Here is a 16,141-nt window from a genome sequence, read left to right as displayed (position 1 = left end):
AAGGAAATAAGTTTATATAGTGTTTTCCACAAAGTTGCTGAGCTTCTGACTGTTTTTAATATTCATATCTACTATTTGGTTATGACTGTTATTAAAGATATGATACAATAACTTTGGTTTTCTTTAAGATAAAATGAGCATTTAGATGGATTACATTTCTATGTACAAAAAAAAAATAAAATATATATATATATATGTATTTATGTTTATACTTCATTTTTTCTGTTTTATTATATTATTACATTTATTTATGTGTGCTCTTGATTATTTTATTTATTTATTTAACTTTTTATTTATTTTGCTAATGAAACTGTGTTATAATAGCAGATGTGGTTGTTTTTGGAGCATCTATAAATGAAATTTAAACGCTAACGTGTTGCTGTTCTTAGTTATTCTCATGCTTTCCATGGACTACTCGGTTTCTTGGCAACGGGGAAAATGAAGCCCAAGAAGCACCGCTATGCCCTGTTATGTCGCCATGGTTGCAGCCCGTGTTTGAGGACACTCCTGAGCTGAGGGGATGCAAATGGTCATGTCCAGTGCACCAATCACAGCAGCACTTATTGCAAGCATGGCATTTACATGCTGTATAAAAACACTGTGGTAATTCTAGGTCTTTGGTTTCAAATTTACAGTCCAGTGTGCAATATGTTATATTCATAGCTGATAAAACAAACAAAAAAACACAAAAATGAACATAGGGATAAATTTGGGGCTTTAATGTGGGCAAACATAAGTAAAAAAAAAAGCCCAACAAGTCACAAATTAGACTTTCGGTTAATTTTCAGTTGAGATAAGTAGAACACTACAGACCATGCTGTTGGATATTTTAAAGTTCTAGGTTTGGGGGTTCTATGCAGAGTAGATTCATGCACTGTATGAACACATATAGTTCTTTGTAATAGACCACAGTGGCATGCAAACTTTTAACACACCAAAATTACTGTTCCTTCTTGGAACATAGCTGGTGACATGAACTTAAAACCACAAAAAAAATCGCTAAAACATCAAACTAAACATATAACTGGTATGAAAATGTATTTTAAAACATCAAGGATAGACTGATTCAAGTCAAAAAGTGTTGTGTGTGCAAGACAGCAAATCTGAACACTATATCCCCCCACCAAAAAAAAAAAAAAAAGACTCTGAACGGTTTAATATGAGATTTTTCATTTTATTTTGCAGGGGTAAAATAAAAATTGGAAAAACGCAACCCTGCTTTTGAAAATCTGGTCACCTTTGACTTTTACTATCGACTGTTAATAACAGAACTTCAGGTGTGCCTGCATGCCACTGTATGTTTCAACATGCACCAAATATTAAAAGCATAATAATATACATTGTATAATATAGAGCATTACAGTGTAATACAAGCATGATTGCTCAACAATCCAAGGTAACAGCTATTGACTTGAACTTACAAATACCAAAACATATATATTAGGTAAACCATTAAAAATTTGTCAGTAATGGTTCTGATAAAACCTAATGCCGGAGTGTGTTAGACATTCAAAAGGAAATATAATCAGCAGTCAGCAACTTCCAAATAATTCCCGGTTTCATGAGCTCACAAAAAGCAGCAATACATCAAGCAACTGATGAAAATGAATCACCAAAAATGAGAATGAGAGAAGCTTTTGTTTTCTGATAAAACCTTTGACGAATGTTGAACCCTTTAATGTAATAAAGGGATAAAAAAGAGATGGTAGTATTAACTATTATATATATTATATGACAGTAATATGGCTTTCTGTTAGAGGCTTCAACAAAATATTAACAAATATATTAACACAACTCATTTATAATATATGTTTCAACTAAATCAACAAAAGAAACAGACTTGAGTTAGAAAAGTAAGAGTAGAACCTGTGGAGATCCCTCTGGTTCTTTCCTCGTTGCACATATCTGTGTTGGTGAGAGTAGATGTTTCATCGGCGATCACTGTACTAAGAGAATGCTGAGTAACGGTATGATGACGGTGAGCATCCGCACCACGGGGTGTTCGCTTGGGCCACTGCGGCTGCTGGGATTGTCCCCCGTTTGCTTCTGAGCATACTTCTCAGAGTAGGCCATGTACAGCTCTACACATCGACGTGCCTTCAGCTGCTCAATCAAAGCAGGGTAGCCAATCTCCTCGATGCTGACGGTGTCCTCCTCCTCCTCCTCCTTGTTCCGAATGCCTGCTGGACCCAGATCCTTTTTGGGGACCTCCGGAGACACAGTAAGCTCCTGGCCCGTAGCCGTTTTCTGAGGGCTGCTATCAGGCAGGTCTGGAGTTGCTCTAGGCATCTTGCTCTCGGCATCCGCCTCTTGGGGCTGATCGCTTTGTAAACCACTCATTGCTACGCTCCTACCCTGCTTATCTAGGAGATCTGACCTCTTCATGCAGGAATCCATGTACTTCTCGTAGGACTGGAAGGACTTGTCACTTTTCGGGGGAGGGTTGAATTTGTACTCCTGCCCACCTTCGTTGTTAGTTGTGGATCCGGAGCCATGTCGCTGGTACATGTAGTTGTTGTAATAATACTCCTCCTGAGGGTTTCGGAAGCTAAAGTGTGGACGGGGAATGCGTCCAAGGCCGTAGCCTACTGCCATGCCGGCAACAGCTCCCACTCCCGCCGCCAGCATGGCCTTCTTGGCAAAGCCCTTGGACTTAACTGAAGGTGCATAGCCCATGTTTTTAACATGGTTAGAAAAGGGAGACCCTCCCATTTGACCATAGCCACCATGTCCAAAGCCTCCCCCATAGTGAGGACTGAGAACCTTGTTGTTTGGGTTCCAGTTGGGATATCCTCCTCCATAACCACCTCCATAACCCCCTGCTTGGCCCCAACCTTGTCCTCCTGCTGGGTACCCAGGGTTGTAGCCCCCTCCAGGATATTGCTGGCCAGGGTTCCTGCCATATCCAGGATAACCATAGTTGGTTCCCCCTCTTGGTGGGTTCTGTTGGTTTGGATACCCCCCTGCTCCAGGATAATAGCCTCCTTGTGGATAACTCCCAGCTCCAGGATTCATATTTGGATTTCCTCCATAGTTGGTGCCACCACGTCCGGGGTACTGTTGGTTAGGATACCCCCCTGCTCCAGGATAATAGCCTCCTTGTGGGTAGCTACCTGCTCCAGGGTTCATATTCGGATTTCCTCCATAGTTGGTGCCACCACGTCCGGGGTACTGTTGGTTAGGATACCCCCCAGCTCCTGGATAATTACCCCCTTGTGGGTAGCCACCTGCTCCAGGGTTCATGTTAGTATTTCCCCCATAGCTGGTGCCAGTGCCACCTCGTGCTGGATTCTGCTGGTTTGGGTAACTCCCTGCCCCCGGTGCAGAGGGGTACTGCTGCACAGGCTGTCTCGGGTAATTTGGAGTCTTTGACGATGTTGACGTGCCTTTAGATGATGATTTGGTTTTGGAGGAAGAGCCTTTGCCAATTTTGCTGGACAAAATGTGGTCGGGCAGTAGAACGGCAGTGAATATCAGGTACAGCACTGCCAGCTGACACAGCTGACCCATGGCCAACTGCAAAACATGAAAATGGATAAGATTAAAATATAGATTTCAGAATGCAGTACAACCGTGGACACAAGACCGCAAAGAATAAAAATATTAAAAAGAAACTTCGGTAAATGTAGTGGTTTTCATTTCATGAAGCTGAAATACAGTTTCTTCTCTGGGGGCAGTGGTGGACTAGTGTGTAAGGAAAAGGACCCGCATTCAGAAGGTTGCCTGTTCAAATCCTCGAACCACCGAGGTGCCACTGAGTAAAGCACCGTCCCCACACGCTGCTCCCCGGGCGCCTGTCATGGCTGCCCACTGCTCACCAAGGGGGTATTTTTAAAAGCAGAGGACACGTTTCGTTGTGCTGTGCTGTGCTGCAGTGTATCACAATGGCAATCACTTCCCTCACCCCCATCCCCATCTCATCAGTGCCAGCCCTTCCAGTAATCCCTCCCTTCCAGTCAAGGCGTGGTCTGCGATCCTCTATCCTCATATAATGGGTTTTTTTTCCAGGTCAACTTCTGGTATTGTGCACCATTAAAACATATCGCATTCATGTATGATCAAATTAGCCGATATCAGACGAACATGATCTGTTTCCAGCAAGCATTTTTATTAATGGTAATGGTATTACAGTTTCAGTAATACTGCACACTAAACATATAACAGTGTTTCAGAGACACATTTAGCTGGTTTAATTTGTATTTGTGTAATATTGTGTAGTGTGAAAGAGCATTACATTTCTCATTTTATTCTAAGATATCACACTTTATAATAAAAACATGAAAAATTATATATAATATATACAAAAACAATAAATATAATAACATACAATTGGGAAAATATATGCATATTTGCATAGTGTTGAATGTAATAAGGTCCCGATTAGGTGTCTACCTCTACCCCTGGTCCTTCAGTTAATAAAATGTAGTTCTGTTTTTTATTTATTTGGGTTTTTTTGTGACGGATTACATCATCGCCGTGTTTTAGCGGTGTTCGGTCCATTTTCATCAGCACATATTCAACGCGAACTCATCCCTTTTACGGTCACTGTTGCGCATTTCGTGCTTTTCCCGCTAGCCGGACGTCGCACCGCGTCCCATAATAAAATGGAAGACGGAAAGACCTTGGTGCGTCACTGCCGAGTCCACCACGGGTGCCCGGTCCACCTGCGGTTCTGGTAGCGCACTGGGCGCATTTACACGCGCATTTACACGCGGATCCCATGTTGTCCTGCGCGACATTACTGCCGGGGAGACATGCGACCGCAACTGCGACCCTGGTTAATGCAGAAGCCCTCGGCGGCGCAGACTCAGCAGCACAGCGCGTAAAATAATAATACTGGCGCGACCAAAAACGCGACGGTTGTCATACCTTTTTTTTGGGGGGGGGGGGGGGGAAGAACGCGCTGTACGATGCGAATCGTTACCGGAGATTTACAGCCAACGGCAAATCAAGGCTGCGCCCGGTGCGCCTTCATTCCGCGGTGGTCGTTTCTGTGGGCGTGGCTTCCTGCACCCCGCCCGCCCCTTGCCTCAGAGCCACGCCCATAGAAACGACCACCGCGCACACCCGAGCATGCTCAGTCAATCAAATAAAGCCATACGTAAGTACATGAAATAAAAATAAGTCTGTTTTAGACTCAAATTGTTCGTTTGTACGCAGGGAGGCGATATTGCAAAGCTTTGGGGATTCACAGTGTGCAAAAAGACATAGAGATATCCATAATGTTACTTCAATTCAAATAACTTTATTTGTCCCAGAGGGGCAATATGTAGGTTAAAAAAAACTACAAAATGTGCACATTCCTCCTTTTGCTGTTGTGTTTCAGACCAAATTTTTTTTCCCCATCAAAACGTCCCATAAATACCACCCTCTTATACATGATCCAAGGATACCCGGCCAAGTGTGAGACTTATGATGTAATCACAATCAAATGCTCATTAAATTACTTTTAATACAACCAGTGCATGCATTATATAGGAAATAACCATTTTATTTGATTTAGCAAATTTACAGACATTCTTTTTACAAATGGTAAACCAACGCATGTGTGTACGAAGCTGTATTGTCAGGGTGAGTTTATTGACATCTGGGAAACAGAATTATTCCTATAAACAGTAAAGGGTGTATAAGATGTTGTTAATGACATTATATAATTTAAGCTCTATGGTTAATGTATTGCAGTAAACAGAGAAATCAGTTTTCTTACATAGAATTAGGGATTCCTCAGCTGTAGTAGGGTAGTAGTAGCCTAAAAAAAAAAATCACAGGTTCAAACCCCACTTACTACCATTGCGTCCCTGAGCAAGGCACTTAACCCTGAGTGTGTCCTGGGGGACTGTCCCTGTAACTACTGATTTTAAGTCGCTTGGGATAAGCACGGTCTCCCCTTCTTGAACATTCACCTCAGAAACAACTGTCAGTCTCTGCGCATTGTTGACTAGTTCAGGTTAATCTATAACAGGAATTTTGGACGGCGTGCACCGAATCGGTTTTCCGGTTCACTGCCTCGTCTTCTTGTACGTTCCTTTTCTCGGCGCCGCCGGGCCAGGTCTTCTTCCAGCACCTACAGGCCCACACACACGTATGTATTGGGTCATGTTAGACTAGCCCAATCGTATTTATGTACAGGCTGTCTGCCATCCCATCACCCTCCATCCCGCATTACCTCCTTCCTGCAGGCCAGCTTATCCTTCCACTCGTTCAGTTCCAGTGTGTGTTCATCATCCAGGCCTTTAATCTTCTTCTTCTCCATTTCCACGAGCAACTGCAGCTTCTCATTCTGCCCGCAACAGACATATATTCACATGGTAGCACTTCCACAATGGTATGATATGATGCTGTTTGTTGTGCTGTTAACGTGTGCACTGTTTTGTGCTGAGGGACCTGCAGCTGCTGCAGCTCAGCAAGGTTGGCATCGCATTGCTCCTGCACTTCCTTCAGCTGACCCTCCTGACTCTGCTGCAAGGTCTGCCACTCCTGATGCTGCCTGCTCTCCTCCTCCGATGTAAACTTGAGAGAAGGGACAGAAACTTTGACTTTGGGGCTGTTATGAGAGACCTAGAGACCAGTTTTACAGCTGCGTAGATGGCAGATGGATTTGTGGGAAATATATGAAATATACCTTTTTCCATTGGAATTATTCTCCACTGTAATTCCCAAACAAACCTGTGAGAGGCATTGCCTCTGTTCCATCCCGCTCAGGCCCTGCTTCCTCAGGTCCATTTTAAACTGCTGGAATCGGGCCTTGGACCCCGTCCGCTGGGCCCGCTGGAACCGGCTCCTCTCCTGGCTCTGCTGGGATTTCTGCTCCTCTAGAAGGGTCTGGTGGAAGCGTAAGGCTCGCTCCTTATCCTTCCACCGGCAGAAATAACAGGCGTCAGGGAGTGTTTCCCCCTCCACCCTCCAATGTATGCATAGGGCATGACAAGACATTTCCTCTCTGGGCAATCTCTAGAATTAGCAGGGCACCGTCCAGCTTTTCACAGTATGGGTAGTGAAATAGAATGCCAGAACATTTTATAAACCTTCTTTTAATCCTGCCTAGTCTGACATCAGTGCTGGGCAAATGTTCAGACCACTAGGAGAGACTGCACTGTGAGGTTTTTCAAGTTTCAACGTTGATAGTAAAATTCTTGGTCTCAGAGCCACATCAGCTTTAAAATATTGAATAAATTATACATTTTAACTATAAAAAGTCAAATAGGAACAAGTACTTACAAGTACTTATAAAAACTAGTTTTTCTATAGTGCAGAAGAGAATATACATATCTTCATATAAATATCCATGATATGTTCAGATGATGTTAAAGTGATCATTCTTATTCCATTTTTTTATATATATATAAAATTTGCTTAATTATTCATTGCAAAAAACTGCCATTATGAACTGCATTAAAAGACAGTAGCATGGTCCAGTTTACACAGGAGGCAACTGCTGATGAAACACAGATTTGAATAAATAATTATAACAATACAGCAATTAATCACACAGCTGTGAATGTTCAGCACAATTTCACATACTCACAGTGTACCACTAAGGAAGTTGGAGCACCACAGGAATAAGCAAGTAGTTTCTCAGTCCTACTCCTGGACTTGGGGTGGTGGTGGCCCCAGCGGCTAAGGAAGCAGACTTGTAATTGAAAGGTTGTGGGTTCAAATCCCAAACCAATAAGGTTCCTGACATCCCTGTGAGCAAGGTAATGTCCCCACACTTCCCAGGTGCCACCTCTCAGTAAGGGTGATGGGTTAAATGCGGAGGACACGTTTTGGTGTGTGCACCATGTGCTGTGCTGACAAAAACCATCACTGTTCACTTCGCCATCTGCCAAGTTCTGTCTTCTGTTCTATCTTGGCTATTTCTACCACTTGACGCTGTCGAAGCAGGGCCCTCACCTTGTTGTGCCTCTTGGTGAGCTGCTGTCTCTGCAGGGAGTACTGCTCCTTCACCTGCTGCTTGAACAGGTGGTATTTCTCCTGCAGATGGCGCTGCTCCAAGTCCCAGATCACAGCCTCGCGGGCTGCAAAAAATATATATATATTTTTTTTTTACAATTTTGGTGATAAAGCCAAGGGTGCTTCACACCGAGCCCCTGCTTCGCCCCTATGTACAGGGTGGGCCATTTATATGGATACACCTTTATAAAAGGGGAATAGTTGGTGATATTAACGTCCTGTTTGTGGCACATTAGTATATGTGAGGGGGGCAAACTTTTCAAGATGGGTGCTGACCATAGTGGCCATTTTGAAGTCGGCCATCTTGGATCCAACATTTGTTTTTTCAATAGGAAGAGGGTCATGTGACACATCAAATTTATTGGTAATTTCACAAGAAAAACAATGGTGTGGTTTTAACGTAACTTTATTCTTTTATGTGTTATTTACAAGTTTCTGACCACTTATGAAATGTGTTCAATGTCACCAGCCATTCCCATTTTATTAAGGTGTACCCATATAAATGGCCCACCCTGTAGTAATATCACTTCAGCCTTGAATTCACATGTGTACAGTGTGTGTAGATACTCCAGACCTCTGGTGTGTGCATATATGACAGCACCTCTCTGCAGTTGTTGGGATTTGGCTGTAATTTCCCACTCAATGGAGGCCACTTTCCTCTTGTGCTCCTGCACGGCCTTCTGCATCGCCTCGTTCAGCTCCTGCTGCTGCTTCTGCACAAAGCGCTGCTCCTGCAGGAGAGTGTGTGTATGAGTGTGTGTCCATCGCTTCTGGGTGTGCGAAGGTAGTGTAAGCAGCATTGTTTGCAGCACATGCACGTGACGCCAACCTCTTTGGGGACGGCTCTCAATGCTGCGCTCTTACGGCTGAACTCCTTCTCCTGTTGGGCCTTTATCCGCCGCGCCTCCTCCTTTAGTCGGGCTGTGTGCTCCGCCTCCATTCGACTGCTGTTCTGCAGGTACTGCCGCTCCAGCCGCTCCAGCTCTCCATCATAATACTGCTTCTTTCTCTGCAAAAAGCCAACTTTCCCATTAGCATATGGCAACAAATGGCAGATCTTTACATCATATTGTTATTTTGTATATTGCTTTTCTCTTCACCCTTCCCTTAAAAACATCCTGAACGTGGCCTTTTCACGGCCCCAACTGGTGCACGTGGTGTCAGAAGGAGGCGGTACACACACTCATCTCCTGCTCGATGTGACGGAACATCTGCTCCCGCTGCTGCTGCAGACGCTGCTCTAGCTGGCCGTGCTCCCTCTGTTCCTCCCGCTGGAGCAGCTTCAAGGCGTGCAGCTCCTGCCGCCTGCGCGTCCAAATGCACAAATGCAGGCATGCACACGCATACAAGAATAAAAAATAAAAAAAGTGTAGTGATTGTCACATGTGATACAGAGCAGCACAGCACACGGTGCACACAGTGACATTTGTCCTCTGCATTTAACCATCACCCTGAGTGAGCAGTGGGCGGCCATGACAGGCGCCCGGGGAGCAGTGTGTGGGGACGGTGCTTTGCTCAGTGGCACCTCAGTGGCACCTTGGCGGATCGAGATTCGAACCGGCAACCTTCTGATTACGGGGCCGCTTCCTTAACCGCTAGGCCACCACTGCCCCATGCACAGCTCTTATGTTCTCAAAAATGTGTGCATGGACACACCCATAAGCCATAATTTTTTTTTTTTTACTTAAAATGTAATTTGTTGTGTACTTTTTATATTGTCCGCAAAAATGAAATGGATCAGTACTATTTGTAAGTAATTTCAGTCCATTGTTCTTGTCTCTTTTCTACTGGCTAAGTTATAGCCCAAGATGGACAATTTGCTGTACAAACTAACAAAAGAATCGACATTAGTTAAATATTGATGCACTTCAAATGAATTATATATTGTAAAACCACATACTTTATTTCAACTAGAGAATTAATAATAACATGTAAATGTAAATGTAAACATGTGAAGCTAGATCACTCAGATCTGAGTCATAATTACCTGACAGAGCGCATTTGCTGCTCTTTGTTGTCCTTCTCACTTATGACTTTAGATGTGGTGACGCTGACCTCCCGGCCGTCCACCATAAACCTCCGTGTCCTTTTTACTGTTCTCCGGCCAGGGTTGAGCTCCTGGAGAACGACAGAAAAGCAATCCCAAGCTGTTCATGTTTTTAATATGCTGTGTCCCACGATTACTTTTCTCTCACCCCATCAGGTCCTGGAGATGGTAGAGGGTTTTCCTGGCTTGGTGTGTCTCCTGTGCTCTCGGTGGTGACTGGATGGGGTTGATGTGGTCCATTCCCGTTAGTCGGTGAGAGAGGAGGCTCTGAACTTTGAACTCCGGTTGAGACCCCATTCGTAATGGAGCTCAAGTTTCCTTCCATTTTGCAGCGTTTTTGTGACATCACAATAAAACTCACTTTCTTCATGGATTTGGGGGGTTTATATTTTGTACTCTTGTCTTCCACTTTCTCTGCCTCTGTGACTTCCTTTTCTTTAGCCTCGGGTATCTCGGTGGTCCCCTCTGGTTGCTCAGGCATTACATCTACTGTTAGTTTCTCTGTTAGTTCACCATCAGGACCATCTGTCTCAAAAATGTGAGCTCTAACGTCTTTTTCTGTCTTCGTCCTGCTTCTCTCTTTCTTCCCTATTTCTTTTATTGCTTCTGGATCACTTTGGATCTCTTGTTCCTTCGGTCTCCCCTGAACACTTTCTACAGCAGGTATTTTCTCTGAACTGTCCCCGAACTCCTCAGACTTTTCTTTATTTACCTCCATGTCACTTTGGAGCACAACGTCCTTGAGTTGCTCCTCACCACCTTCTACAGCATGTATTTTCTCTGATCTGTCCCCGAACTCCTCAGACTTTTCTTTATTTACCTCCATGTCACTTTGGAGCACAACGTCCTTGAGTTGCTCCTCACCACATTCTACAGCATGTATTTTCTCTGATCTGTCCCCAGACTCCTCAGACTTTTCATTATTTACCTCCATGTCACTTTGGAGCACAACGTCCTTGAGTTGCTCCTCACCACCTTCTACAGCATGTATTTTCTCTGATCTGTCCCCGAACTCCTCAGACTTTTTTTTATTTACCTCCATGTCACTTTGGAGCACAACGTCCTTGAGTTGCTCCTCACCACCTTCTACAGCATGTATTTTCTCTGATCTGTCCCCAGACCCCTCAGACTTTTCTTTATTTACCTCCATGTCACTTTGGAGCACAACGTCCTTGAGTTGCTCCTCACCACCTTCTACAGCATGTATTTCCTCTGATCTGTCCCCGAACTCCTCAGACTTTTCTTTATTTACCTCCATGTCACTTTGGAGCACAACGTCCTTGTCAGCTTCTCCTGTTACAGGCATCTCCAAATCTTCTTGTCCAGACCCTTGTGTATTGCTTACACTCTGCTCGGTTACATCTTCCTCCCTGGTGACCCCGTGCTCCTCCGCAGCTCCTGAAATACTCTGCATTTGGTACACACTGCTTTCTTCATTCACTCCTCCTATGTTCTCTCCATCAGCTACTTCACTTTGCTGTGGAGGTTCTTGTGGCTGTGCATTAGTATGTGGGTCAGCATCAGTGTCCTGGTCCTGCTTTTTTTGACTTTCCTCCTCAGCCCTCTCCACTGTGACATCCATTAATAATGTTGCTTTGGTGGCCACAACAGTTGGAAGAGTGGAACGTTTCTGAGATTTTGGCTTGATTGCTAGGTCAAGATAGTCCATTTCTTTATATGTACTTTCTTCGAGATGTTTCCTATTCGTAGGTGTGTCAAGTGTCAGTGCAAATATTAACACACTGTGTTTTTGAGCTGAATGCAGAGTGCTGTCAGTAAGTGCGAGTTTATATGTGTCTAGTGGTGCAGAGGACAGACTAAGAACATCAGCAGACCTCGACAGCTTTATATGTTGTTCCTCTTCATTTTCACCATCACAGCCTATTTCTCCTGAGGGCTCTGATGTCTCCACAGGAAGTCCTGGTTTTAGAATATCTAGTGTTCTAAAAAAATCTGACGGCTGGTCTTGTTTGTTGGTTGTGTCTGTGGTACTTGTTTCTTCTTCCTCCTTTCTGTCCATAATAACGGTGGAAGCATTTCCCACGTTATGTTCCTCTGTGCTGCCAAACTCTTTACTCTTTCCAAGAGACTGCTGCCCATTGTTCCCTGAGGTCATTAAGTCTGATGGTCCATTACATTGGTCTTCACTGACATCACTCTGCATCTGATCCCCTGCTGCACTCAGATTTTCATTCCAGAATCCAGACTTACGTCGTGTTATTAAGGACAAAAAGGCACCTGACAGGCGTCTGGCCCGCTTTGCAGTCTTCTCTGGGGTCAGGGATGTCCTTCTGAAACTCACATGTGAAACTTGATGGACAGGAAGTTCTCGGCCTGGAGATTCTGTACTGGGAGACTCAGGAACAGGAGTGAGGCAAATTTCCTGAGGGGGCTCCGGAATTCCTGTGCTTTCGGTTTTGTTTTCTGACCACTCTGTGGAGACTGGCTCCTCCAGGGAGCAATGGAGATCTAGCAAGGACTAAGAAGAAGAACATATGGATCAGCAGTAAGCCTTTAACCAACTGACTAAATGTTCGACTAAGAATCAGTAGAATAAGTTCAATGTTGACTCAGATGGGCAAATCTGATTTCTATATTTCTCCATACGACTAATTAATAATATCTAGATCTAGATATCAGGTCTTACCTTTGAACATGATGGCTTTAGAAACTAGATATTTTATTGAAAGATGTGGGAGTTACCTCTGCTTCTATCTCCTCTGTAACCTCAGCCTTTGCCTCAGCAATGAGCTCCTTCAGGGCCCGTCCATCTCTGCCTGCATAGGCAAAGGGATGGGCCTGAAGCTGCTGGGCACCCCAGCGGGATTCCGGATTTTTCTGCAAGGCCCTCCGCAGGAAGTCCTGGAAGTGGGATGACCTGGACATGGATGGGGGTTGATGGAATGATTAGGACACGCTTACTTTGGGCAAAGGACTGCCATTGAGGAACACTAACCACACGCGTGGGTTGGTCAGAGTTGGGGGTTGCGATTTTGTGATTTTGAGAAGGACCCTCATGGGGTTGAGAGAGTGGTGTGGAGGCTCGGTTTCTGCAGCTTCAATCAGTGTGATGCCCAAGGACCAGATATCTGCCTTGGTGGTGTAGGGACTGTCTTTAGAGGTCTCACACTGGATCACCTCTGGCGCCATCCTTTGAGGAAACAAAAGTGTTGAGCGAAATCTTATCACAATTAAGATGATCTTGATATTTTTCAACTTTTTAACATGAAACTAAGCCAACCAGTAAGGGGTTCCAATGAAGGTCGCTCGCTTCTGCAGGGTGTTCTCGTTCTTGGCCGACACTCCAAAATCCGCTGAGTTACAAAAAAAAAAAAATGCACACTGAGAATTTAAAAGCACCTTCGCGTCAAGCGTACAGCAGAGGGTGCAGTGAGGTGATGTACCCAGTTTGACTTGCCCATCCATAGTTAACAGGATGTTACCGGCCTTCAGGTCTCTGTGGATGATGTGGTGTTGGTGGAGGTAGGACAGAGCCTGCAGAGTCTGGCAGCAGACTTCGCTGATCTGCTGCTCAGTGAGCCCCCTCTCCAGCTCTTCGAACACATACACACACAGATAGAGAGCGAGAGGGACATACGCTTGCGTTTTGCTCCTGAACTGTATGTATTCGGTTTGCACACATACAGTATTAATGAATGTCTTTAGTACATTAAAAACTCCCCACTTTGGGGAGCCCATTCTGGGACACTGGGCACAGGACAAGGACTCACCCAGAGCGCAATAAAATAATAATAAAATATTGTAAAATATTGCAGTAAAATATTTTCCAAAACAACAATGGTATCACAATTCTACTGATTCTGTGGTAAGTGTATCACATTTAACATCCAAATTACAATGAAAACATATAATGCAAAAATCATAAAATTTTACAGTGTAACTGTTTTAATGTTTTTGATAATATTCCTCAGGTTACTCTCTTTGTTCTTGTACTATAAAAACGCACACAGTGTTGAGTGTTCAGCTAAAACGTTGATGCATTGATACAGGATACCAGCGTATCAATAGTCTGTCAGTAAACCTCTTTTAAACAAACAAGAGGTCACAAACAAGCACATCCACAACCATATCCACATATTGCATTCACCCACCCACCCACGCACAGATACGATTACATTGTCATTTACAGAATTTATAAGACGCCCTTATCCTGAGCAACTTACAAGGAGTTGTTACAGAGCTCAGGGTTAGTGTCTTGCTCGGGGACACAATGGTGGTTAGGAGGGTTGTGAACATGTGGGTTTGTGGTCTTCTGGTTCACAGCTGAGTGTGTCACCCACTAGGCTACAACCCCCAATTCGAACTCCCCCGGTAAGAAAGCAGGGGGATATTAACCGCATTTAACATCAGGGCCAACACATCATTTGTCATTAGACTGTCATGGCCTTCTGCACCACATTTTCTCCACCTTTCGGATATCATCAGACTATTAGGTACTTGTCTGGCAATATGTTGCGTGCTTACCAAGCATGATGTCATCCAGCGCACCCCCTGGGCAAAACTCTATAAGGATCTACGAGAAGCAGGCAAAGTCACAGTCAGGGCCAAACCATCTGAAGTCGCCTTTAACACCAACGTTTAAAAGTCAACGTGATGTGACAATGCCTCACCCAAAGCCAGCCCTCGAAGAAAATGGCGTCCAACAAGGAGACGATGTTTCCATGGCGACAGCTTGCCAGAATGTCAATCTCGGTGACGTAATCCTCAAGCTGCTCTTCGTTGCGGACCTCAATGGCCTTGGCAGCGGCTATAGAGCCATTCGACCGGTTCTGGGCCTGTTTGTCAGTCACAGAAGTAGCGCGAGATTGTGTATTCATACACATCTACCGTGAAATAAAAAGAATAAAACCACTGCGTGGCTAGAACATTCAGCGCTGATATTTAGTTCGGCCCGCCTGGATAAGCTTTAAAGCACGATAAACAAATACAACATTTCAGACCGGAAGCTATTTTTCTGCATGTATGGCTTGACGGGAAGTCGAAACCACAGCAGAGCCTCAAAGTCGTTTGCTGTGTCGGGGTTAGGTGTCACTTAGAAGGGTTGTGTGTTGTTTGAAAAGGTCTAAGGTACACCATGTCTTTCTGCAAAAAAGAACGTTTTTCTTCTCTCATTTAGTCTCGCGAGGTGTATTTGGAGTGTTTTCTCCTTGTGTTTAAATTAATTTAATTTATATCATATATATTTTTTCATATTTAATTTCATATCTTTTATATCTGTACACATGACGAACAACAAATCTTGAAACCACACCACGGTGATCTTATTTTAGGGAAGGTTTGCCGTACTGAAAATAATCTCATTTAAATCTTTCGAAAGCTGTTGCCAGTCCTACAAATCAAATTGACCTAAATGACTGGAAATTGGTGGCCAAGCAGGTAAGAGAGCATCCTGAAGGTGCCACTGAGGTCCCCTTGATCAAAGCACCGTCCCCACACACTGCTCCCCGGGCACCTTTCATGGGCACCTGCCACTGCTCACAAAATGGTGATGGGTTAAATGCAGTGTCACCGTGTGCTGTGCGAATCAAATTACAAAATGATCCCTTTTAATAATCTTACATTTTTTTTTGTATTTTCTTGTGTTTTTGAGTCGCGTTAATATTGTTACTTTATCAAATCGTAACTTAACCTCATAAAGTATATGTTCTGCCCTTACCTTGTAGACCTTCCCAAACGCTCCATCCCCCAGCTCCCCCAGGGTGTCCCACGTCACTTTGGGGTCCACATCTCTCCTCAGTTTTTCATAGTGCCTCACTCGCTTCTTCTCGCCTCTCAGGCGAAAGATGCGCACCAGGAGTGAAGCCATTGCCTCCACCTTTCACTCGTGCTCGTCTTTACCTCTTTTACCCTCAGCAGTCAATGTGCACACTAGATCGTCCTCGGCCTGGAGGTGGGCATGGCCGGAATCCACATCCTCCACCTCTCTACTCCTTCATTCTGAAAGGTTGTGGGAGTGAACACCGAGGGACGGAGACAGTTACGCCACAGACGAGATGCTTACACTCATCTGCACACCTCCGTCTACGAATCAGGAAACTGCTCTGCTAACCACATCCGTCATTTAAAAAAAAAAAAAAAGGTTAGGGGGTTGTACAGATAGCTCTTTTCTTGCCGCGTATA

The 16,141-nt window shown here is 44.3% G+C and overlaps 2 protein-coding genes across 4 annotated transcripts; both read right to left on the bottom strand.

Moving 5' to 3' along the window:
• Positions 1-1,153: 1,153 nt before the first annotated feature.
• Positions 1,154-5,010, bottom strand: prnpb (prion protein b). Of its 2 annotated transcripts, none has more exons than XM_028974294.1 (2): positions 4,870-5,010; positions 1,154-3,516 (listed from the first exon to the last, which is right to left on the bottom strand). In XM_028974294.1, the coding sequence occupies exon 2, from the start codon at positions 3,508-3,510 to the stop codon at positions 1,939-1,941; it is 1,572 nt and encodes a 523-aa protein (XP_028830127.1). In that variant the 5' UTR covers positions 3,511-3,516; positions 4,870-5,010; the 3' UTR covers positions 1,154-1,938. The 2 variants fall into 2 exon arrangements, with proteins under 2 accessions (XP_028830127.1, XP_028830128.1); XM_028974295.1 differs by having other exon boundaries at positions 4,925-5,008.
• A 456-nt stretch (positions 5,011-5,466) lies between these two features.
• On the bottom strand, positions 5,467-16,028 carry LOC114786803 (serine/threonine-protein kinase 10). 2 transcript variants are annotated; one of them, XM_028974271.1, is made up of 17 exons: positions 15,678-16,028; positions 14,632-14,796; positions 14,486-14,534; positions 13,405-13,554; positions 13,242-13,314; positions 12,957-13,151; positions 12,704-12,878; positions 10,149-12,479; positions 9,941-10,071; positions 9,135-9,258; positions 8,783-8,962; positions 8,555-8,684; positions 7,894-8,018; positions 6,667-6,852; positions 6,385-6,510; positions 6,167-6,280; positions 5,467-6,064 (listed from the first exon to the last, which is right to left on the bottom strand). In XM_028974271.1, exons 1-17 carry the CDS (start codon positions 15,825-15,827, stop codon positions 5,954-5,956), a joined length of 4,515 nt encoding a protein of 1,504 aa, XP_028830104.1. In that variant the 5' UTR covers positions 15,828-16,028; the 3' UTR covers positions 5,467-5,953. The 2 variants fall into 2 exon arrangements, with proteins under 2 accessions (XP_028830104.1, XP_028830105.1); XM_028974272.1 differs by lacking the exon at positions 15,678-16,028 and having other exon boundaries at positions 13,405-13,564; positions 14,632-14,767.
• Between the last annotated feature and the right edge of the window lie 113 nt (positions 16,029-16,141).

Source organism: Denticeps clupeoides, chromosome 3 (genome assembly GCF_900700375.1).
Source record: "Denticeps clupeoides chromosome 3, fDenClu1.1, whole genome shotgun sequence".
Taxonomy (NCBI): domain Eukaryota; kingdom Metazoa; phylum Chordata; class Actinopteri; order Clupeiformes; family Denticipitidae; genus Denticeps; species Denticeps clupeoides.
The sequence above is the reverse complement of the archived record's forward strand: the minus strand, read 5'-3'. Positions and strand labels throughout refer to the sequence as shown.